At 42.7% G+C, this 23,647-nt stretch overlaps 1 protein-coding gene across 6 annotated transcripts in view; it reads right to left on the bottom strand.

The window, feature by feature from the left end:
• rnf130 (ring finger protein 130) overlaps positions 1–12,279 on the bottom strand; it is a 68,294-nt gene extending 56,015 nt beyond the window's left edge. For all 6 annotated transcript variants that reach the window (XR_011676155.1, XR_011676156.1, XM_071410636.1 and 3 more), the window contains exons 1-2: positions 12,143–12,279; positions 11,146–11,591 (exon numbers count right to left, since the gene is read on the bottom strand). Coding sequence is in view for 4 of the 6 variants with exons in the window: in XM_071410636.1 (XP_071266737.1) it covers positions 11,146–11,413 (268 nt within the window). In the remaining 2 variants the exon portion in view is untranslated. The remainder of the gene's footprint in view (positions 1–11,145; positions 11,592–12,142) is intronic.
• Between the last annotated feature and the right edge of the window lie 11,368 nt (positions 12,280–23,647).

Raw genomic sequence — 23,647 nt, 5'->3', positions numbered from 1 at the left:
GATATTTACACGTCTACTTTATAAGTGTGTGAGTGAGAAGGAAAACTCATCCAATTTTTCCATGAATGTCAATCCCTTGGGCATCATACTGTATAAGTAACAACACACTGTACAAGTAAAGTCATGATCAAATAACAAAGGCAAACTAAATCTGAGTGTCATCTTCCCCAAACCTGCTCTGTTTCCTAACAGAGGCAACCAATTTGAGGTATATTCTATATCCCAACATGGCCAAATGTACAGTAAAACTCCAGAGAGATGATGACAGACTAGGCTGCTGCCCTTTTTTCTAACATTCATCTCTTGTCTGTGGTTAGGCTGGTGCGTCCAAGGCCATTTAACGGCACATTTTCTCCTTAATGTTGCGGATGGAGCGCTCTGTTCGACCCACCAACCTCCAACCAATCAAAACGGCTCATCCGTCATCATCACTGAAGGCTTAGGAGACTGCTCTCTCTCTGTCTGCTTCAGAGCTGCCCCCCCCCCCCCCTACATTCACAGAGTCACAGCTAGCAGCCCGCAGATACTGTAGCAGCACACAATGGAAATAATACACTGCAGTCTAATAGGAGAACACCGGATGGAACTCCACTACCAAGGCTTTCATTAGTCACCACTGACTAAGGGCGTTTTCACACATAGTTCTGAGCTATTGTTTGAAACAGTGTTCGAATATTTGTTACATTGAATTTTTTCTAATTTGGTCCGGTTGGTTTCACATTGCCAAATGTCGAACAAAGTAAAATACCTAAACAATACCACGCGTTCATGCAAGCCATTTGTTTATTGGAGGAAAATGCTCACATTAAATCCATCTATGATTAGCAAGAAGCATAACTTGTGTCCCAAACGTCATATTACTTTCGCTTTGGTCTTCAAAAAACATGCAGGGGGAATAGCCGATCTAACTGCGAAGTGAATAGTCTATATTCAGTAGCCTATACCCCCGGTATAGCCCCCGTCTCCCCTAATCTTACTACTGCTCTTCCCTGCAGTCCCTAGGAGGGGTGCGTCACTTGAGTGAGTTGAGTCACAGACGTGATATTCCTGTCCGGTTTGCGCCCGTTCGGTGGAGGAGATCTTCGTGGGCTATACTCAACCTTGTCTCAGGGTAGTAAGTTAGTGGTCTGTTGATATCCCTTTAGTGGTGTGGGGGCTGTGCTTTGACAAAATGGGTGTGGTTATATCCTGCCTGGTTGGCCCTGTTCGGGGGTATCGTCAGACGGGGCCACAGTGGCCCCCTGACCCACCCGTCTCAGTCTCCAGTATCTATGCTGCAATAGTCTTTGTGCCGGGGGGCTAGGGTCAGTCTGTTATATCTGGTGTAATTCTCCTGTCTTATCTGGTGTCCTGTGTGAATTTAAGTATGCTCCCTCTAATTCTCTCTCTCCCTCCCAGAGGACCTGAGCCCTTGGATCATGCCTCAGGACTACCTGGCCTAATGACTCCTGGCTGTCCCCAGTCCGCCTGGTCGTGCTGCTGCTCCAGTTTCAACTGTTCTGCCTGCGGCTAGGGAACCGTGACCTGTTCACCGGACCTGCTGTTTTCGTCTCTCTACCTCTGAATGCTTGGCTATGAAAAGCCAACTAACCTGAGGTACTGACCTGTTGCACCCTCTACAACCACTGTGATTATTATTTGACCCTGCTGGTCATCTATGAACGTTTGAACATCTTGAAGAACAATCTGGCCTTAAATGGCCATGTACTCTTATAATCTCCACTTGGCACAACCAGAAGAGGACTGGCCACCCCTCAGAGCCTGGTTCCTCTCTAGGTTTCTTCCTAGGTTCCTGCCTTTTTATGGAGTTTTTCCTAGCCACCGTGCTTCTACATCTGCATTGCTTGCTGTTTGGGGTTTTAGGCTGGGTTTCTGTATAGCACTTTGTGACATCTGCTGATGTAAAAAGGGCTTTATAGATACATTTGATTGATTGATTAATCTGATGAGGTTATAAAAGCACTGCTACTCACAGAATGTTTCAGAGATATCAAGCCATCGTACTGCATGCATTTGATCAAATGCTGCACGCCTCTGGTTCTTTTCCGGTGTTTGGTCCAGACTGCGTTCTCACCTGGAGCGAACTGCATCATGGTACTAATAGGATCAGACCGAGACCACCCTTTTATTAGCAAACCACAGTGCGTTGTTTAGTGCACTCCCTAGTGCGGATAGAGTGTTCACACCAGTCCAAACGAACCGAACTAAGGAGGAACACGTGCCAGAGTTTGTAAAAAACGATCCAAACCAATTTGGTGTGAAATTAAATTCTTTGTTTTTCCTATTTTTCCTGCATACATTTCCTACCCTGCGTGTGTGGTATTACAATGTTACAGCCCACATAATTGTTTTGTGTCAATTGTGCGATACAGTCGACAAAGGAGAGACTGAGCAGGTTCACAAGGCATACAGTATTAAGGCATCCCCCCAGAGTGACAGATTGCAACAAGTTCCATATCTGCTCATATTCTCATCAGATTGTCCAAGAAACTTCCAAGGTGACTAGCTAGCTAGCTTGTAATCCTAGAAGTGTAGCCACCCCTATTAATAGATGTATGTAACAATTGTTAGTGTAGTAACAGTAACTTTACGCTAGTTAGATCATTTTTGGGGTTAATATAGAAATGGCTGGTGATGTCATTGAGATCAAGAAATACAATTAAGCTGTCCTCGATATTCAGATGAGTTTCAAAGGAAGATAACAATATAATGAAAATGTTGCCACTGCTGCTGAAAATAAAAATCATCGGGGGAAAAAAACATCTACATTTGATATAGCCACAGGAAGTAGTTTGGGGGTAAGGGTGCTGCAATTTTGGTGGATGCAACAAAATTTAAAAAATTGCCCTCGCTGAAGACATCTATCGGTCTGCTAATACAGGACAAGTAAAGGTCCAGCTTTTTTTTACTTTTTTTTAATTTTTTTTTTAACTGTATTGGATTGTTTACCAGAATTTGTATCTTGCGTCTGATAATTATCTGTACAAAACAGTTAACCCGTTTCTTGCGAAATACTTGCGTGATATTTATTCCAGTATCTTGAAATACCTTGCAAATGCAACTTATTTCTATGTGAATAATGAATTGACAATTTCAGTTCTTTTCCATTTTAGTAGACACTCTTATCCAGAGCAACTTACTTTAGTGAGTGCATACATTTTCATACTTTTTGTACTGGTCCCCCGTGGGAATCGAACCCACAACCCTAACATTGCAAGCACCATGCTCTACCAACTGAGCCACATCATCACTTGATGAGACTTGATGTCTCAATGTACTCAATTACTGTATTATACAATTACAACTATTAAATCCTGAACGATACTGTTCTTAATTATACAACTACCTTTTTGCCAAAGCGGAGATGCTTAAAAAATGTTTTTGCCTGCGCTACAGACGTCTATATCGGCCCGCTAATACTCATAAAGACCCAGTGCACTACTTTTGTGAGAATGTATTACAATTTTTTATTAAAATAGATTTTATATTCAGATTTTTCAGGGGGTACAGCAGCACCCTCAGTATCCCTACTTCCCGCGGCTATGCAAGCCGATATTTCTTCCCAGTAGCGAGGGAGTGTTGGTCATCCATGGCCTGGGGTGAGGCTAATTAGCCTACATCCCCACCGAGCCACGCCATGCCAGGGTCATTTATCGCCATGTGGGCTCACTCGAGCTTCCCAAATCACCTGGCTCGGCAACTACACAACGGCACAACAGGGTTTCCATTGACACACGGTCTTACTAGCCAAGTACTCTATACGGACAGGCTTCCATCCATCTGACAAGGCTGGTTAGTCTGGCTGCTCTGGGTCTGACTTCTGATTGGGTGGTACTGTCTTGATAGCTTGTCTTGGTTTTGGAATGATTTCTCATTCATAAACTATGATTTCTAGGCCTAAGGTGCTGGCACTGGCTGGTGAGGAGAGACCGGGCAAAGTGAATGGAGCGGAGACGAGGAGGGGAAAGAAGAACATTAATCCGAGCGACTGCTCTTCTTTATGGTTCTAGCGAAGGCAGAGCAGCTTGGGCTTCGATCGTTTGAACTCGCCACCATATGTCCTATGCCCTTGGAGACCGCCTCAGTCCTACGGTTGGGCAGCCAGAGACGCAGAGAGATAGAGACGGAAAGGCAGAATGGCCCGAGGAGGATATTCTAATGCTACACGACTCAAAACAGGAAGCGATAAATCAACAGGTTTATGTTCCAAGAGATCTGGAGGCTGTGGACTGTGTTTAGAATGGCTTTCAGAAATGTAAACTTCTCTCCTGAAGTACTACCAGTACTCACACTCTGTATAACAAATCATATTTAATTCAGGGGCTATTGAAAAGGTTATGTGAGGATGTTACAAGATAAACTTTCCTTTAACATAAAAGAGAACTGAATTAAACGGATACGATCAGTTTGACACCTCACCTAACAGACCACAGACGGAGTTCAAAATCAGCAGAGCGAAGTAGTTTGAATGAAATGTCCTAGGCACAACTAAGGGTCAAGGTTCAAAGGGTACAAACAAAGAAAGGTCAAGGCGCTCTGCGAAGAGATTAGTTGTACTTTATAGGTGCTCTGATACCATCTATATCTCTGCCAAGACTTCAGAGTCAACCAGTTTGATGAAGCCAAGATTTTGTTTCTGTTTCTATTCATTGCCTCCATAGAAGTGATAGCTGGCAGCCACCGCAGCAATATAATTGCCATTTTTATGAAGTCCTTACAATATATTTGGTCCTCGTGGAGAACGTGTTAGCTTTGTAATAATAGCAGTCACCAAATTTAGAACACAGTACTTTAACGAGCTCCCGAGTGGCACAGCAGTCTAAGGCACTGCATCTCAGTGCTAGAGTCATCACTACAGACCCTGGTTCGATCCCGGGCTGTATCATAACCAGCCGTGATCGGGAGTCCCATAGGGTGGTGCACAATTGGCCCAGCGTTGTCTGGGTTAGGGGAGGGTTTAGCTGGGGTAGGCTGTCCTTGTAAAATAAGAATTTGTTCTTAACTTACTTGCCTAGTTAAATATAGTGTGTGATTGCGGCCTGCCTAGGGCTGATCTCTGACCTGCCACACACACCTAGCTCCAGTGACTCTGAAAAAAATCAGGTGGATGAATTGTTGGATTGATAAGAGACAGTGGACAAAGAGAATTGTGCCTGCTTATACCCTGACTACACCGCTCGCGGTGCGTGTGTGAGCGTTGCAAAATAAATTTAGAAATCTATGTTATTCAATTATTGCACCCACACTGCTCACGCGTGTCTGCTAAGGGCTAAAATAGACATCATTCCTATTTCTGACGCAGATCGCGCTGTAAGTCCTGCCTCTTCAATCTCCTCATTGGTTTATAGAAGCAGGTACCCACGTGCCATCTCCTCATTGGTTATACCCACGTGGGTGATTGAAAGACGAACTGTGTTGCCGGTTGTCATGGTAATACTATGAAAGTTTAGATGCCAATCACCATATAAGTTCAACGATGAAAAAGCCTGGAAGGAGGAGAGATGACTAGAAACGATTCGGTTGACCGTTTTTATGTGTGGATTAATTGTCGGAGTAGAGGACCTTGTGCATTTCAGGTGAAATAACAACCTAATGTTCACATCCCAGGACAAATTAGCTAGCAACAGCAAGCTAGCTAAATAGGACAAATAAGTTAGCAAGTGCAAGCTAACTAGCTAAATTGCCATAAATGTTTAATGCTTTTCGACCTGTCCCCAAATTAATGTCATTGGTTCAGAGTTTGTTTTGATATTTTAACCTGCGTGTCGTGATCGCGTTTGGTGTAGGGGGACAAAATAAATGTATGCATGATGGCGCACACGCGCAGCCGGTTTGGGTTCTGTGTTAGTCTCATACCTACACCTCTGAGGAAAAGGCTGTATTGAAATCAAGTGTCTCTCATTCCCTCAGTTATACAAACACAAAAGTGTCAAGTGGAATGCAGGTAACTGCCAAGACCGAAGCATTCAACAGGCATGTGACGTCCTTGAAATCGAGTGCTGGTGATAATTCCATTGAGTCAGGTTCATGTGTGGTGCTATGAGATTGCTTTCTGTCAGACCTATTGAACTGAAGAAAGACCAGCACAGGGAAGTGTTCCTGCTCACCAATGTACATACGCGATGGCCTTGACTGACCTTCAGTAGAGTAATGGAATCCTGTACGGCACCCACAGAGTGTAGGCAGTGGGAAAACCAGTTCTATCCCAGTTAAGTAACCCCTTCAACAGAAGAACCTTACCATGACAGTACTAGCAATTCCCGTTGAGTACGGTAAATGGACATTAGTGTTGATGTGATACCAAACAACAGAGCTCTCCTAAGTAACTATGACCCAAGACATACAAACTCGTCCTTTTGTTACTTTGTTGAACATTATTCCAAGTATATTTTTTCACCCTTCCCTTGGTCATATGCCTACTAACATGCTGTTGATGTTCGACTTTGCCTGACACGAGTTTGGGGTTGGTGGTTTGCTGGAAGGGTTGTGGCACAGGTCACGCCACCCCACCAAGGCCGAACTGCCACCACGGTGCCAGCACCAGACGATGGAAACTAGGTCATTGGCAGTCAACCTGAGTGACACCAAAAACAAGTCCTAGTCTAGGACTCAAGGCTAATCTACAGTGCCTTCAGAAAGTATTCATACACCTTGACTTATTCCACATTGTGTTGTGTTACAGCCTGAATTCAAAATGGATGAAATATGTTTTTTTTTTTTATCACCCATCTACACACAATAACCCATAATGAAAAAGTGAAAACATGTTTTTAGATAATGTATTGAAAGTTAAATACAGAAATATCAAATGTACATAAATATTCACACCCCTGAGTCAATACATGTTACAATCACATTTGGCAGCGATTACAGCTGTGAGTCTTTCTGGGTAAGTCTAAGAGCTTTGCACACCTGGATTGTACAATATTTGCACATTATTATTTTAACATTATTCAAGCTCTGTCAAGTTGGTTGTTGGTCATTGCTAGACAGCCATTTTACAGTCTTGCCATAGATGTTCAAGCCATGTTAAGTCAAAATTGTAACTAGGCCACTCAGGAACATTCAATGTCTTCTTGGTAAGCAACTCCAGTGTATATTTGGCCTTGTGTTTCAGGTTATTGTCTTGCTGAAAGGTGAATTTGTATCCCAGTGTCTTTCTGGGAGAATTTTGCCTGTGCTTAGCGCTATTCCATTTATTTGTATCCTGAAGAAAAACTCCCTAGGCCCTGCCGATGACAAGCATACCCATAATATGATGCAGCCACCACCATGCTTAACAATATGAAAAGTGGTACTCAGTGATTTGTTGTGTAGGATTTGCCCCAAGCATAACGCTTTGTATTCAGGACATAAAGCTTTTTGCAGTTTTACTTTAGTACCTTATTGCAAACAAGATGCATGTTTTGGAATATTTGTATTCTGTACTGGCTTTCTTCTTTTCACTCTGCCATTTAGGTTAGTATTGTGGAGTAACTACAATGTTGTTGATCCATCCTCAGTTCGCATATCACAGCAATTCATCTCTGTAACTGTTTTAAAGTCACCATTGGCCTCATGGTGAAATCTCTGAGCGGTTTCCTTCCTCTCTGGCAACTGAGTTAGGAAGGATGCCTGTATCTTTGTAGTTTTGGAAAACCTCCCTGGTCTTCGTGGTTGGATCTGTGTTTGAAATTCACTGCTCGACTGAGGGACCTTACAGATAATTGTATGTGGGGTACAGAGATGAGGAAGTATTCAAAAGTCAATGTTAAACATGATTATTGCACACAGAGAGAGCTCATGCAACTTATTACGTGACTTGTTTAGCAAACTTTTACTCCTGAACTTATTTAGGCTTGCCATAACAAAAGAGGTTGAATACTTATTGACTTAACACATCTTAGCTTTTCATTTTTAATAATTACTTTAAAAAAAATGTAAACAACATTATGGGGTATTGCCAGTTACACAACAAAATGTGGAAAAAGTAAAGGGGTGTGAATACTTTCTGAAGGCACTGTACGTCAAATCAGATTTCAACCAATGAAGTTCTCTATCATACTTTTGGACACAACAAGAACAGGGGGTTTGTAACTATTTTAGGCTGCCCATACTGAAGTTTGATTATACACTTGGACGATTCAAAAGGCACCTTCTGCCCACAACAGAAATGGAAACAGTGCTATTACTTTTCTGGCCATTTCAGTTTCCATAGCAACTGTACACCTATCATGTTCTATATCAAGTAAAACCTTTACAAAAAGGGTATCATTTTGTTCTTTGTGAACAAGGAAGACAAAGAACTGTTCAGAACAAAGAATCCTTATGCCAAGAACAAAGAGAGGTAGGAAAATTGAAACTGACTGTTTGCTTGTATCCTCACTCTTCCTTTGACAGAAGTACAGGATATGCAGTCCCTCCATGATTTTGCAGGATTTTTTTTATACATTTGCGGGCAAAAATGCCAGATTTTGCTCCAGCAATTCTGACATTTTGCATGGCAATATACAATAATTTTGTCCAATTTGTGGCAAAAATGCAGTGATGAGGGAAAAAGTTTGTGGATGTTTGGCTTGATTGAACCACATTATGTGGTAAATGTGTGATTGGTTGAAATTGCGAGCCCTCTTTTTGTACTGCAGTGATTGGTCAGTTTTATGCTATAATATTGCAATGATTTCACAGCTAATAGTTTGGTGAATGTTGAAATTTGCAAGCCCTTGCATAATATGTGGGGAATTGTTGATTTTGCCAAAAAAATGCCATCGCAGGATCCTGGAGGGACTGGCTAGGTGAAGATGTTTGACCTCATTTTCACTTTCTCTCAATTTCATGCTCTTTTTTGTGCATCCTGTATCCTGAACAAAGCTAGCGACCAGAGCAGAGAGCCGAAGGTTCACGCCTCCGATGCCGGGAAGATGATATGGCCCCATCACCATTGGCCTATCATTGCAATACACATGCAACACATCTCAGGGCCAGAATGATTCAGCCAAAATGTGTTTAAGTGATCCATTATGTAATGTTCTACTACAGAAGCTTAGAGACCCGGTTAATGGTTTGTTGGAGTAGGGAAAAAGTGGACCAAAAGAGTGTACTAGCACACAATGTTTATAGCTAAAGGATGAAATTATGCTCAGTAATACAGTCACACACAAAATCATGGACACATTCAAAACACACAACACACAGCCTGTGGTGAATGCACAGTGCACACCAGATGTATGTAAGGGGTGGGTGGAACATGATGTTGTGGTTGTAAATAACAAGCATGTGAAATGGCCCTCAACCCCCCTTCTGAGTGTTCTTCAGAGTCCCCATTAAGCCGAGCCCTCACAAGTCAGTCAGAGCCTCCTCAGAACGATTACATAAATGCTGGGGAAGGGTGTTTTGGGGACACTGCTGTTAAGTGTTCATCGAAAGCTGAGGGGAGAGATACAGGACAGCTACAGTTGCATACTGTATTCAGCCCATCCAGTCTGTTTACCACAGCCAGATTAGTCCGAAGGCACTCAAACAAGGGGCTTAGGGAAATGGGGTAAATATGAGTTTACACAGCAAGGAGGTCCCGAAGTCCAATTTTTTTTTTTTTAAATGGTTAGGGCCTCCCAAGAGAAGCAGCATCGCAGTGCTAGAGGCGTCACTACAGATCTGGGTTCGATCTCCATCTGTATCACAACTGGCCGTGATCGGGAGTCCCATAGGGAAGTGCACAATTGGCCCAGCGTCGTCCGGGTTAGAGGAGGGTTTGGCCGGGGGGTCTTTACTTGGCTCATTGCGCTCTAGCGACTCCTTGTGGTGGGCCGGGCGCCTGCAGGCTGACCACGTCGTCAGTCGAACAGTGTTTCCTCCGACACATTGGTGCGACTGGCTTCCGGGTTAAGCTAGCGGGCGTTAAGAAACGCTGTTTGGCAGGTCATATTTCGGGGGATTCGTGACTCGACTTTTTCCTCCTGAGCCCATTGGGGAATTGAAGCGATGAGACAAGATCGAAATTGGGGAGAAAAAGGGGGGTAAAATACAGAAAATATATAATAACTAAACGGGTAGAATTAGAAGAGCATCCTTTTTTCATGATTTGAAAAGTTACCACTGTTTGCAAATCCTGAAAAGGAAGTAGGGCTCGATTTTGAACAAAATAGCATGTAAAGTATGTCAGAGATTTCCTTTGATATTTTGAGAAGTGACCAGAAACTAGCTTAGCTTTGCAGAAACATGAGCTAATTCCAATATGTGGCACCATAACAGATAAAGACAAGGGCCGAAAGGGGAAATGCAACTACTGAAGAAAGAGACAGGGACAATATAGCATCTTGGAATAACAGGAAAATATTGCCTAAACAACTGTGTATTTATTAATACAGCAGCAGTCTGGTAGAAGGCACTTCAAACTGGATCACAAATATCCCAGTAGTTTATTACTGTGTGTCAGTTGGAGAGACACTGCATTTGTCTTGTTACTGTGTGCGGTGTGTGTCACCAGCAGAGCCTGGCAAATAGTTCAGATGTTTCTTATAGATACAATTGCTTGAAGAAAACATACATTGACCTCTATTATTTCTGACAAGTGTTATCTTAGATGTTGTGATAGGCGTATAGAAAATACAACGCAAGAGCACTCTGCGTGCAATGATCTCAAATACATGCACCGACACATTTCTCAAGATGATCATTTATTTTATGTGATAAAAGGTCAACCCTGTTACGTGAACTGTACTGTTTTTTGGGAGGGACCAAGGGTCATAGTGTTGATGAAGAAAGAAGTTTGGGTTCTGGATTTTGGCAACTTTGTCTACTTCCCCAGAGTCAGGTGAACTCCTGGATGCCATTTTTATGTATACCCACCCACCCACACACACACACCCCCACCCACCCACCCACCCACACACACACAGTATGTGCCCCTCTTGATGATTACACAGAAGCAATGTCTGGAACTAGAAAATACTATGGGAACAGCTTTCACTTGCCATTTAGAAGCAAAGTTTGCATGTCAGCAGTAGTATTATTGACATCTTAAGTAGCCTATAAAGCAATTCCTCAATATCATTCAAACAATTGCATTAATGGGGTAAGCTACTTAAATATCATGCATGCATTAACACCATGTATTTACCCTGAATGCAACTATACATCACTGCTGATAAATTATATATAACCTACCTCCATGATTCGGTGCAGGTCCAATCACGATTCCTTTCGCGTCCACTTTCGGTGAATTCTGGCCGTACGTGCCATCGTCCTTGGTTAGAATTTGCTTTGGATTGCCTTTGGAGTCAAGTACAGTGGCATTGACCGTAGCAGTAACATGGTCTTCCTTGCTGATGGTTTTGTCGGCACGGATCGACAGTATACACCTGGGCAGAACGAGCACCAACAAGACGAGAGGGAGATAGCTGCATGGCGTTGCTGCGGTCCACCTCTTGGGCATCTTTGGAATGTCTTACTGTAATGTCCCCTTTACATCCAAGCTGTTACTCAGGGAATTGAACCACTCCAACGATTTTCCCCCAAATAAACTGATGGGGGCTCGGCGTCTTCCCTGCGGCGTCCCGTCATAAAAACATGCTCTGCTCTTCACATCGTTTTCTTAATCCAATACATGTTGCCTTTGGAACGAACAAAAACCCGCACATTAGAACTGTAGAATGAAAAGCTGAAATAATAATTGAATCAAATCAAATGGCTTTAGAGAGGTGTAGGCTATATAGTTAAGATGTTATGGGTTGCCTATTTGCTGTAAATGGCTTAATCTTACAACACAAGCCGTGTAACCATTTATCGCATGACAGCCTAAGGAGAGCCCATTATTTGAAAATAATAAGCTCTATATCAATGTCAACTATAATGCGCATTTATATCGTTCGATTATTTAGTAGGCTATCCCGAATATATCCCAAATACAAAGCCTAGACATTAAAATGAGATACACTTCTTATTTTAGGAATAGCCTTATTTTCAATAGTGGCAATGTCTTTCTAAAGACAATTATTTGTTTTTACAGATGTGCATTATTGCCACAAGTGAACAGCTGTCATTACTGCTTTGTGTTCACAATAGCGTACCAATGATAGCGATAGCGAGCTACCCTTGATCGGAGCCATTAATGTACGCATTTCGCATTTATTCGCACCTCTGAAAGCCATGGTGCGCAACCTACCTTCTCCATTTCGTCGAACCAAAACGATATTGATACAAAACCTCTTGCTTTGCTTTATTAAATCGAATCCACTCTCTCGTCTTTTTCTTCTGGCTCTTCTGGTCACACAGCGCAAGCGCGACGTGAGCATACACAAAGCTCGCGCACATAGAAGGGGGCGAGAGCCGCGGGTGTACTATCACGACAGTATACAAGCGTTCGTTATCTAAAGAGTCGCCCACCTGTAACCTTAAATCAGCCTTACATCACCTGTCGACATTAATTAATAAAATACAGAGCCTAGGCCTACTGATATATCGTTTTGGTTCCACAGTGTCCCCCATATACAATTGTAAGAACATATACACTCGTAGAAAAAAAGGGTTCCTGAAAGGGCCCATAGGGGCACGCGCCCCATCATATTTATCCTGTTTATATTTTTGAGTTGACTGGAAAGCTATAGGCTATTGAGTCCTTGATGAATAAATACAACGATTATTTGGGGGTTGTTTCTCTGTAGTACTAGCCACTCACCTTCCTTTCAATCGTTTTACCCAGATTTTAGCAGAGATGCAACTAATAATATTTTGTTTTGTTAATAAAAAAATAACCACCAGTCAGGAGGATACAGATAGCTCAAGATGTATGCTTAGATATGCAGAAAAATACTTGGTTTAAATGTAATCTGGCACCTCATGATATCATGATATGTGTGTATTAATTATGATGCCTGATATGTGCCTGTATTGATGATGTGTGTCATGATCCCATGTACTGTGTTGTAAGTTGGATGTAATATCCTAAAGTATAGTTCAGTAAAATAGAGTACAGTATAATGTACTGTATCCTCCTTTATTCTAACATTCTCTACTCTACTGAACAGTAGAGTACAGTACTCTACTGAATTAAACTCTACTGTACTCTACTGAATTAAACTCTACTTACAGGGTCCATTGTCTGTCACCAATGTTGAATAAAATTATACTTGAACTTATTCTACTAATTGTCTTTGGGTTTGCTTCTCATATTTTATTTAACTTGGCAAGTCAGTTAAGAACAACTTCTTATTTACAATGACAGCCTAGGAACAGTGGGTTAACTGCCTTGTTCAGGGGCAGAACGACACATTTTTACCTTGTCAGCTCGGGATTCGATCTAGCAACCTTTCGGTCACTGGCCCAACGCTCTAACCGCTAGGCTACATGCCACCCTAATATACAGTATGGGGGAATTTGAGACAAAATATCCAAAGTTACCAACGTACTGTAGGCAATTATTTAACAGACTTTCCAAACATGGGTCTGTTGTAGACTCACATCCTCTCTGCTTTTCTCATGTCACAATAAAAATCCCCAACAAGTTATAGCTTGTTTGTGCCCATATGGCGCATATGCAGGACTTTTATTTTGACAGAAAGAAAGTTGAGAGGAAGTGGCTCGAGACCCAAGTTTGAAAAGTCTGTTTAATACTACCTTCCTTTGGATATTTTGTCTCAAATTCCACCCTATATAAGAACCAATCTCATTGACAATTGTAGAGTAAGTTCAAATATACATTTTTTCAACAATGGTGACAGACAAGGGACGTTTAGGTTTTCGTCTATGTAAAAATGTGTGGCCCTGCTGTCCAGGGATTGGGTAGCATGGCCACGTCGGAACTAGTACAAGGTAGAAACCTTTATGGTTCCATGGAAAGCCGTTTTGGGTTCCACGAAGAACCCTCTGTGGAAAGGGTTCTACCTGAAACCAAAAAGGGATATTGTATGGGGACAGCCAAAGAACCCTTTCATGTTTTTTTCTTACTTACAATGACGGCCTACCCCGGACGGTGTTGGGCCAATTGTGCACTGCCCTATGGAACGCCCAATCAGAGCCAGATGTGATTCAGCCTGGATTGGAACCAGGGACTGAGATACAGTGCCTTAGACATCTGCACCACCCGAGAGCCCCTAGAGAGCTGTGGTGTGAAGTACTTAAGTAAAAATACTTTAAAGTAATACTCAAGTATTCTTTTTTTTTGTATCTGTACTGTACTTTACTATACATTTTTTGACAACTCCCAAAATGCTTAGGAAAAGGCTCCAATTCATGCACTTGTTCAAGAGAACATCCCTGGTCATCCCTACTGCCTCTGATCTGGCGGACTCACTAAACACAAATTCTTTGTTTGTAAAGAGTGTTGAGAGTGTTGGAGTGAACCCGTGGCTATCCGGAAATAATAAAAAAACAAGCAAATCATGCCATTTGGTTTGCTTAATAAAAAGAATGTGAAATGATTTATACTTTTACTTTTAATACTTAAGCATATTTGAGCAATTACCTGAGTCATTTTCTGTTAAGATATCTTTAATCACTTATGACAATTGGGTACTTTTCCCACAACTGCTAGATAGCACCTTTTCTAGGCAGCTAATTAGGAAAAGAATGTGTAAGCTGAACCCATGTTCTATACTGGTAGCCTGTAGTCTGTTATTGATCAGGGCAAGCAATATGTCACTATCCTGCAGTGACAGGTACAGTATCTGCTATGTAGCCTATTCAATGTTGCTTGTGAATTTGGGGATTTTATAATAGTGTTTTCACAAAACGGACATTTCGGGGGGAAATGGGAAAATAAGGCTTCACACACATGCAGACAACAAGCACCTGCACAAAGCTCAAAGATGTGCTTATGTCCTTCCCCTTTCTTACACAGTGTGTGTGTAACACTCTTTCAACCTGAACACATAAAAATGGCTTCCCCTGGTGTTCTACATCTTTGTCCATTTGTCACTATACCGTCTAGACCCCCTCTGACCATTGTTGACAGATTCTTGTATTTTCCCACCTTTGCTGTGCTCTGCACAAAAGCCAGTTGATTTTAGACTAACAGCCAACAGTAGCCATAAGAAGAGGCGGGGGAGTTTGAGATGAGTCTCCAGTGCATGGCCAGTGTACAGACCTTTAGCCATTATTAAAAACATGGATGACTAGGAGGAAGGCCATGGGAGGATGAGGGAGAGAGGGAATGTGGTGAAGGAGAGGAGAGAGGGATTCTGGCAGAGGAAGATAGGAGTGGGGGAATGATGGGGAGGAGGATAGGGAGAGTGTTGTGAAGGAGGACAGGGGAGAGCGGTGGAGGAAGAGAGGACAGAGGGAGTCTGGCTGAGGACGGAGATGAGGAAAGGAGAGAGTGCAGTGGAGGAGGAGAGGAGACAGCAAATTGGCTCCCCTTAGACCAGGCAGGTCGCTACAATGAGGGATCGGCTTACATTTAATTCTCAATGGAGCCGTGCAGTAAAGATCAGAGAGGCGAAACTTGGGTGACATATACAGTGCATTAAGAAAGTATTCAGATCCCTCGTTACAGTCTTATTCTAAAATGGATGAAATTGACACACAATACCCCATAATTACAAAGCAAAAACAGGTTTTTACAAATGTATTCAAAATAAAAACAGAAATACCTTATTGACATAAGTATTCAGACCCTTTGCTATGAGACTTGAAATTGAGCTCAAGTGCATCCTGTTTCCATTGATCATCCTTGAGATGTTTCTACAACTTGACTGGAGTCCACCTGTGGTAAATTCAATTGATTGGACATGATTTGGAAAGGTACACATGTCTATACCAAACTGGAAGTCTTCCGACTAGCTTGGAAAGACAGTACCATGCAGTATCGAAGAGTCCTCACTGCTGCTCGATCATCCTATTTTTCCAACTTAATTGAGGAAAATAAGAACAATCCAAAATTTATTTTTGATACTGTCGCAAAGCTAACTAAAAAGCAGCATTCCCCAAGAGAGGATGGCTTTCACTTCAGCAGTAATAAATTCATGAACTTCTTTGAGGAAAAGATCATGATCATTAGAAAGCAAATTACGGACTCCTCTTTAAATCTGCGTATTCCTCCAAAGCTCAGTTGTCCTGAGTCTGCACAACTCTACCAGGACCTAGGATCAAGAGAGACACTCAAGTGTTTTAGTAATATATCTCTTGACACAATGATGAAAATACTCATGGCCTCTAAATCTTCAAGCTGCATACTGGACCCTATTCCAACTAAACTACTGAAAGAGCTGCTTCCTGTGCTTGGTCCTCCTATGTTGAACATAATAAACAGCTCTCTATCCACCGGATGTGTACCAAACTCACTAAAAGGCCCTTAGGCCCTCTCCTATTCTCGCTATACACCAAGTCACTTGGCTCTGTCATATCCTCACATGGTCTCTCCTATCATTGCTATGCAGACGACACACAATTAATCTTCTCCTTTCCCCCCTCTGATAACCAGGTGGTGAATCGCATCTCTGCATGTCTGGCAGACATATCAGTGTGGATGACGGATCACCACCTCAAGCTGAACCTCGGCAAGACGGAGCTGCTCTTCCTCCCGGGGAAGGACTGCCCGTTCCATGATCTCGCCATCACGGTTGACAACTCCATTGTGTCCTCCTCCCAGAGTGCTAAGAACCTTGGCGTGATCCTGGACAACACCCTGTTGTTCTCAACTAACATCAAGGCGGTGACCCGTTCCTGTAGGTTCATGCTCTACAACATTCGCAGAGTACGACCCTGCCTCACGCAGGAAGCGGCGCAGGTCCTAATCCAGGCACTTGTCATCTCCCGTCTGGATTACTGCAACTCGCTGTTGGCTGGGCTCCCTGCCTGTGCCATTAAACCCCTACAACTCATCCAGAACGCCGCAGCCCGTCTGGTGTTCAACTTTCCCAAGTTCTCTCACGTCACCCCGCTCCTCCGCTCTCTCCACTGGCTTCCAGTTGAAGCTCGCATCCGCTACAAGACCATGGTGCTTGCCTACGGAGCTGTGAGGGGAACGGCACCTCCGTACCTTCAGGCTCTGATCAGGCCCTACACCCAAACAAGGGCACTGCGTTCATCCACCTCTGGCCTGCTCGCCTCCCTACCTCTGAGGAAGTACAGTTCCCGCTCAGCCCAGTCAAAACTGTTCGCTGCTCTGGCACCCCAATGGTGGAACAAACTCCCTCACGACGCCAGGTCAGCGGAGTCAATCACCACCTTCCGGAGACACCTGAAACCCCACCTCTTTAAGGAATACCTAGGATAGGATAAAGTAATCCTTCTAACCCCCCCCCCTTAAAAGAGTTAGATGCACTATTGTAAAGTGGTTGTTCCACTGGATATCATAAGGTGAATGCACCAATTTGTAAGTCGCTCTGGATAAGAGCGTCTGCTAAATGACTTAAATGTAAATGTAAATGTAAAAGTGGCAGTAATAAAGCCTCTCTTGAAAAAGCCAAACCTTGACCCAGAAAATATAAAAAACTATCGGCCAATATCGAATCTTCCATTCCTCTCAACATTTTTAGAAAAAGCTGTTGCGCAGCAACTCACTGCCTTCCTAACGACAAACAATGTATACGAAATGCTTCAGTCTGGTTTTAGACCCCATCATAGCACTGAGACCGCACTTGTGAAGGTGGTAAATTACCTTTTAATGGCGTCAGACCGAGGCTCTGCATCTGTCCTTGTGAGCCTAGACCTTAATGCTGCTTTGATACCATCGATCACCACATTCTTTTGGAGAGATTGGAAACCCAAATTGGTCTACACGGACAAGTTCTGGCCTGGTTTAGATCTTATCTGTCGGAAAGATATCAGTTTGTCTCTGTGAATGGTTTGTCCTCTGACAAATCAACTGTAATTTTCGGTGTTCCTCAAGGTTCCGTTTTAGGACCACTATTGTTTTCACTATATATTTTACCTCTTGGGGATGTAATTCGAAAACATAATGTTAACTTTCACTGCTATGCGGATGACACACAGCTGTACATTTCAATGAAACATGGTGAAGCCCCAAAATTGCCATCGCTAGAAGCCTGTGTTTCAGACATAAGGAAGTGGATGGCTGCAAACTTTCTACTTTTAAACTCGGACAAAACAGAGATGCTTGTTCTAGGTCCCAAGAAACAAAGAGATCTTCTGTTGAATCTGACAATTAATCTTGATGGTTGTACAGTCGTCTCAAATAAAACTGTGAAGGACCTCGGCGTCACTCTGGACCCTGATCTCTCTTTTGACGAAGTTATCAAGACTGTTTCAAGGACAGCTTTTTTCCATCTACGTAACATTGCAAAAATCTGAAACTTTCTGTCCAAATATGATTCAGAAAAATTAATCAATGCTTTTGTTACGTCTAGGTTAGACTACTGCAATGCTCTACTTTCCGGCTACCCAGATAAAGCACTAAATAAACTTCAGTTAGTGCTAAATACGGCTGCTAGAATCCTGACTAGAACCCCAAAAATGTATCATATTACTCCAGTGCTAGCCTCCCTACACTGGCTTCCTGTTAAGGCAAGGGCTGATTTCAAGGTTTTACTGCTAACCTACAAAGCATTACATGGGCTTGCTCCTACCTATCTTTCCGATTTGGTCCTGCCGTACATACCTACACGTACGCTACGGTCACAAGACGCAGGCCTCCTAATTGTCCCTAGAATTTCTAAGCAAACAGCTGGAGGTAGGGCTTTCTCCTATAGAGCTCCATTTTTATGGAGTGGTCTGCCTACCCATGTGAGAGACGCAGACTCGGTCTCAACCTTTAAGTCTTTACTGAAGACTCATCTCTTCAGATGAGAAGAAGACTCATCTCTTCAGGTGAACGGAAAGGCTCTGGAGCAACGAACCGCCCTTGCTGTCTCTGCCTGGCCGGTTCCCCTCTCTCCACTGGGATTCTCTGCCTCTAACCCTATTACAGAGGCTGAGTCACTGGCTTACTGGTGCTCTTCCATGCCGTCCCTAGGAGGGGTGTGTCACTTGAGTGGGTTGAGTCGCTGACGTGATCTTCCTGTTTGGGTTGGCGCCCCCCCTTGGGTTGTGCCGAGGCGGAGATCTCCGGACCTTGGTCCGGGAGCTGACCAAGAACCCGATGGTCACTCTGACAGAGCTCCAGAGTTCCTCTGTGGAGATGTGAGAACCGTCCAGAAGCACAACCATTTCTGCAGCACTTCACCAATCAGGTCTTTATGGTAGAGTGGCCAGACGGAAGCCACTCCTCAGTAAAAGGCACATGACAGCCCACTTGGAGTTTGCCAAAAGGCACCATGAGAAACAAGATTCTCTGGTCTGATGAAACCAAGATTGAACACCTGAATGCCAAGCGTGATGTCTGGAAGAAACCTGGCACCATCCCTACTGTGAAGCATCATGCTGTGGGGATGTTTTTCAGCTGGGAGACTAGTCAGGATCGAGGCAAAGATGAATGGAGCAAAGTACAGAGAGATCCTTGATGAAAACCTGCTCCAGAGTGCTCAGGATATCAGACTGGGGCAAAGGTTCACCTTCCAACAGGACAACAACTCCAAGCACACAGCCAAGACAACACATGGGTGGCTTCAGCACACGTTTCTAATTGTCCTTGAGTGGCCCAGCCAGAGCCCAGACAATCATCTCTGGAGAGATCTGAAAGTAGCTGTGCAGCAACAATCTCCATCCAACATTTCTGTTTATTTTACTAGGCAAGTCAGTTAAGAACAAATTCTTATTTTCAATGACAGCGGGTTAACTGCCTTGTTCAGGGGCAGAACGACAGATTTTTACCTTGTCAGCTCTGGGATTTGATCTTGCAACCTTTCGGTTATTAGTCCAACACTCTAACCACTAGGCTACCTGCCGCCCCAACCTGACAGAGTTTGACAGGAACTGCAGAGAAGAATGGAAGAAATTTCCCAAATACGTGCCAAGCTTGGAGAGTCATACACTCAAGGCTGTAATATAAGGTATTGTGTGTAGATTGATGAGGGGAAAAAAACAATTTAATCAGTTTTAGAATAAGGCTGTATGTAACGTAACAAAATGTGGAAAAAGTCAAGAGGTTTGAATAATTTCAGAATGCACTGTGGGACAATAAAGACAGTAGAGAGATGGCTGAGTTGTTGTTATAGTACAATAAACATGTATGTGTATGTGACCTTGCACTAAATCACAGAGGCTTTCGTGGGCGGTTGAAATTACAGTAAATTATGAAAGATGGGCTGTGTAACCACAGGATCTCTGAGGAGTCCCAATGATATGACAGATGAACTAAGGGGGGCAACATACTATTCGGTTTAATTAAAGTAAATACATGTGTCAGTGCTGTCTCTGTGATATGAAAGATACATTTTGGACTTGACAGTCCTTGACAATCCTTGACAGTGCCTGTCATTTGTTTTTATGAAGGGGCTCTTTTGCTTCTTCTGCTCTCTCTCATCAGTAGTGCAGTTAGGCTTGAGATGGCCAATATTCATACATACCACTGTTGCTGTCTTGCTGATGTTATGATAAATCAGAGACTGAGTGCAGGTAACAGAGCATTTTCCGTATTCCACCCACATATTTCCTCAGGGAAGAACAGGTTTAGCTTTTTTAGTTTTGTTTGTCAAGACTGACCTCTGGTGGTTGAAGTAGGTAACAGTGAACAGTCTGGAAAAAGCACAGCACATTTTGTGTCTTCTAATTTCCTGTTTAATTTTACACTGAACAAAAATATAAACACAACATGCAACAATTTCAAAGATTTTACTGAGTACATTTCATATAAGGACATCAGACAATTGAAATAAATAAATTAGGCCCTAGTCTATGGATTTCACATGACTTGGAATACAGATATACATCTGTTGGTCACAGATACGTTTAAAAAAAGGTAGGGGCGTGGATCAGACATTTTTTTTAGTATCTGGTGTGACCACCATTTGCCTCATGCAGCGCGACACATCTCCTTTGCATAGAGTTGATCAGGCTGTTCATTGTGGCCTGTGGAATGTTGTCCCACTCCTCTTCAATAGTTGTGCGAAGTTTCTGGATATTGGCGGGAACTGGAACATGCTGTCGTACACATCGATCCAGAGCATCCCAAACATGCTCAATGGGTGACATGTCTGGTGAGTACGCAGGCCATGGTAGAACTGGGACATTTTCAGCTTCCAGGAATTGTGTACAGATCCATGCAACATGGGACTGTGAAACCAGGATTAATCTGTGAAGAGCACACTTCTCCGGCGTGCCAGTGGCCATCGAAGGTGAGCATTTGCCTACTGAAGTCGGTTACGACGCCAAACTGCAGTCAGGTCAGAACCCTGATGAGGACGACGAGCACGCAGATGAGCTTCCCTGAGACAGTTTCTGACAGTTTGTGCAGAAATTCTTTGGTTGTGCATACCCACAGTTTCATTAGCTGTCCGGGTGGATGGTCTCAGTCAATCTTGCAGGTGAAGAAGCCTGATGTGGAGGGCTGGCGTGGTTACACGTGGTCTGCAGTTTGAGGCCGGTTGGATGTACTGCCAAATTCTCTAAAACGATGTTGGAAGCAGTTTATGGAAGTGAAATGAAATTCTCTGGCAACAGCTATGGTGGACATTCCTGTAGTCAGCATGGCAATTGCACTCCCTCAACATTTGAGACATCTGTGGCATTGTGTTGTGTGACAAAACTGCACATTGTAGCGTAGACTTTTATTGTCCCCAGCACAAGGTGCACCTGTGTAATGATCATGCTGTGAAATCAGCTTCTTGATATGTCACACCTGTCAAGTGAATGGATTATCTTGGTAATGGAGAAATGCTCACTAGCGGGGATGTAAACAAATGTGTTCACAACATTTGAGAGAAATAAGCTTTAAGTGCACATGGAAAATTTCCTCAATCTGTTATTTCAGCTCATGAAACATGAGACCAACACTTTACATGTTGTGTTTACATTGTTGTTCAGTGTCATTAAATACAGACCAACTCTACTGCATTAGGCAAAAGTGGCTTTGTGAGAAAAATATCAAAATCTACATTCATTCTTCTCTGCATTAAAACAATGAACTAGGTCAAAGGAAAATTACACTGTAGTTCTACCTAGCTTGCATGTGGGCATTTGCATGTAAAAAGACCCATGAGCACTAATGTGTAGTTCATAGGAACAGATAAAATATGTGTCAAATGAAAGCTAAGAGACACCATTATTATTATTATTTTTTACCTATAGTCGATTTCCGCGGCCCTGCGGAATTAGCATAATAAAAAAAATCCCCAGCAAATTTCATCAGTTTAAACAAAAAATATCTGTATTTTTGCATCCGCCGATGTCACACTTCCGCATCTGCGTTGAAAGGTGGCAGAGCTAGAGCGGTGTTTGTCAGAACATGAGACATCCCGAAAATGTGTCTTCTCACTAAATCTTCTGTCGAGTCTAAATTTATGACCCCTCTATGGAAAGTTGAGGGTCTCAAGAACAGGAGGGTGTTCTCTGTTTTGCTCTACGTGCCCCACAAGCGTCTTGGGACTCGTCTGATGTCGATACAGCCGATATGCCAACTTCTGTCTGCAGCGTCCAAACAGTTTGGGCTACACACTAATATGACCCCTCTTTGGAAAGGTGAAACTCTCACGACCAAGTACATGTCGGTTTTGCTCTTGGACGCCCACAAGCCACACAAGACTCATCTGAAGGGCCCCAGTACCAGTTAAAAAATAAATGGAAGTACAGTATATACAGTATGAAGATAGTTTAGTGCAAAAAATAAGAGATTAAATGCATGTAAAACATATGTATATATATATATTTACAGTACCAGTCAAAAGTTGGGACACACCTACTCATTCAAGGGTTTGTCTTTATTTTTTACTATTTTCTACATTGTAGAATAATAGTGAAGACATCAAAACTATGAAATAACACATATGGAATCATGTAGTAACCAAAAACATGTTAAACAAACAAAATATATTTTATATTTGAGATTCTTCAAATAGCCACCCTTTGCCTTGATGACAGCTTTGCACACACTTGTAGGCCTACCAGAGTCGCTTACCATCAAAAACAATTGAGAAAAACGCACCCCATAACATTTTAACATGGAAATAGCTGCCTACAGTAGCAGCCAATGTGTGGGGTTCAAACAGGCCTTGACATTAACAGGTTTATCCACTTGTACTTCAGACAAGGTGATGACTGAACATGTTGTGTTTGATGCAAGAAACCTCTTTACAAAATAAAATGTATTATTATTCTCATACCATTATTACAGAAAAACAGACAAATTATGCTACACTGCCTATTGGCTACTTAATTTATTCAAGACCGTCTCCAAATACAACACTTCACCTTTAAGACATAAAAATAGCTTTTTACCTGACTCGCTTTTCAAAGATGGCTAGAAATGCACACATTTTGTGCTCTTGTTGAAAGCAACCTCTCCCCCATTGTAGACTAGAAATGAGCTATAACTGGGCTAATAACTCTCTCACTAGCAAATAATATGAACACATTTGCAGACATTGCTACATGCAGGTCTCACTTTGATCTCAAAACAAGCGTAATTCATACTGCAGCCTAAACACAGTCCAGTTCAAAGTGAATGGCACAGATCCAAATATGGCAAATGCATATAGGCCTACTGTGCAGCTCTGATTAGTTATGGCGCACTGGTATGTGTAGAATACAGCCTGAGTAATGCCTGTCAATGCAAAAGAATCCTACTCCAATGCGCTCTGCCTTCAGGAAAATCTCTTGCATAGTTAGTTTTGCATAT

This window comes from Salvelinus alpinus, chromosome 7 (genome assembly GCF_045679555.1).
Source record: "Salvelinus alpinus chromosome 7, SLU_Salpinus.1, whole genome shotgun sequence".
Classification (NCBI taxonomy): Eukaryota; Metazoa; Chordata; class Actinopteri; order Salmoniformes; family Salmonidae; genus Salvelinus; species Salvelinus alpinus.
This window is presented reverse-complemented; position numbering and strand designations above follow the sequence as displayed.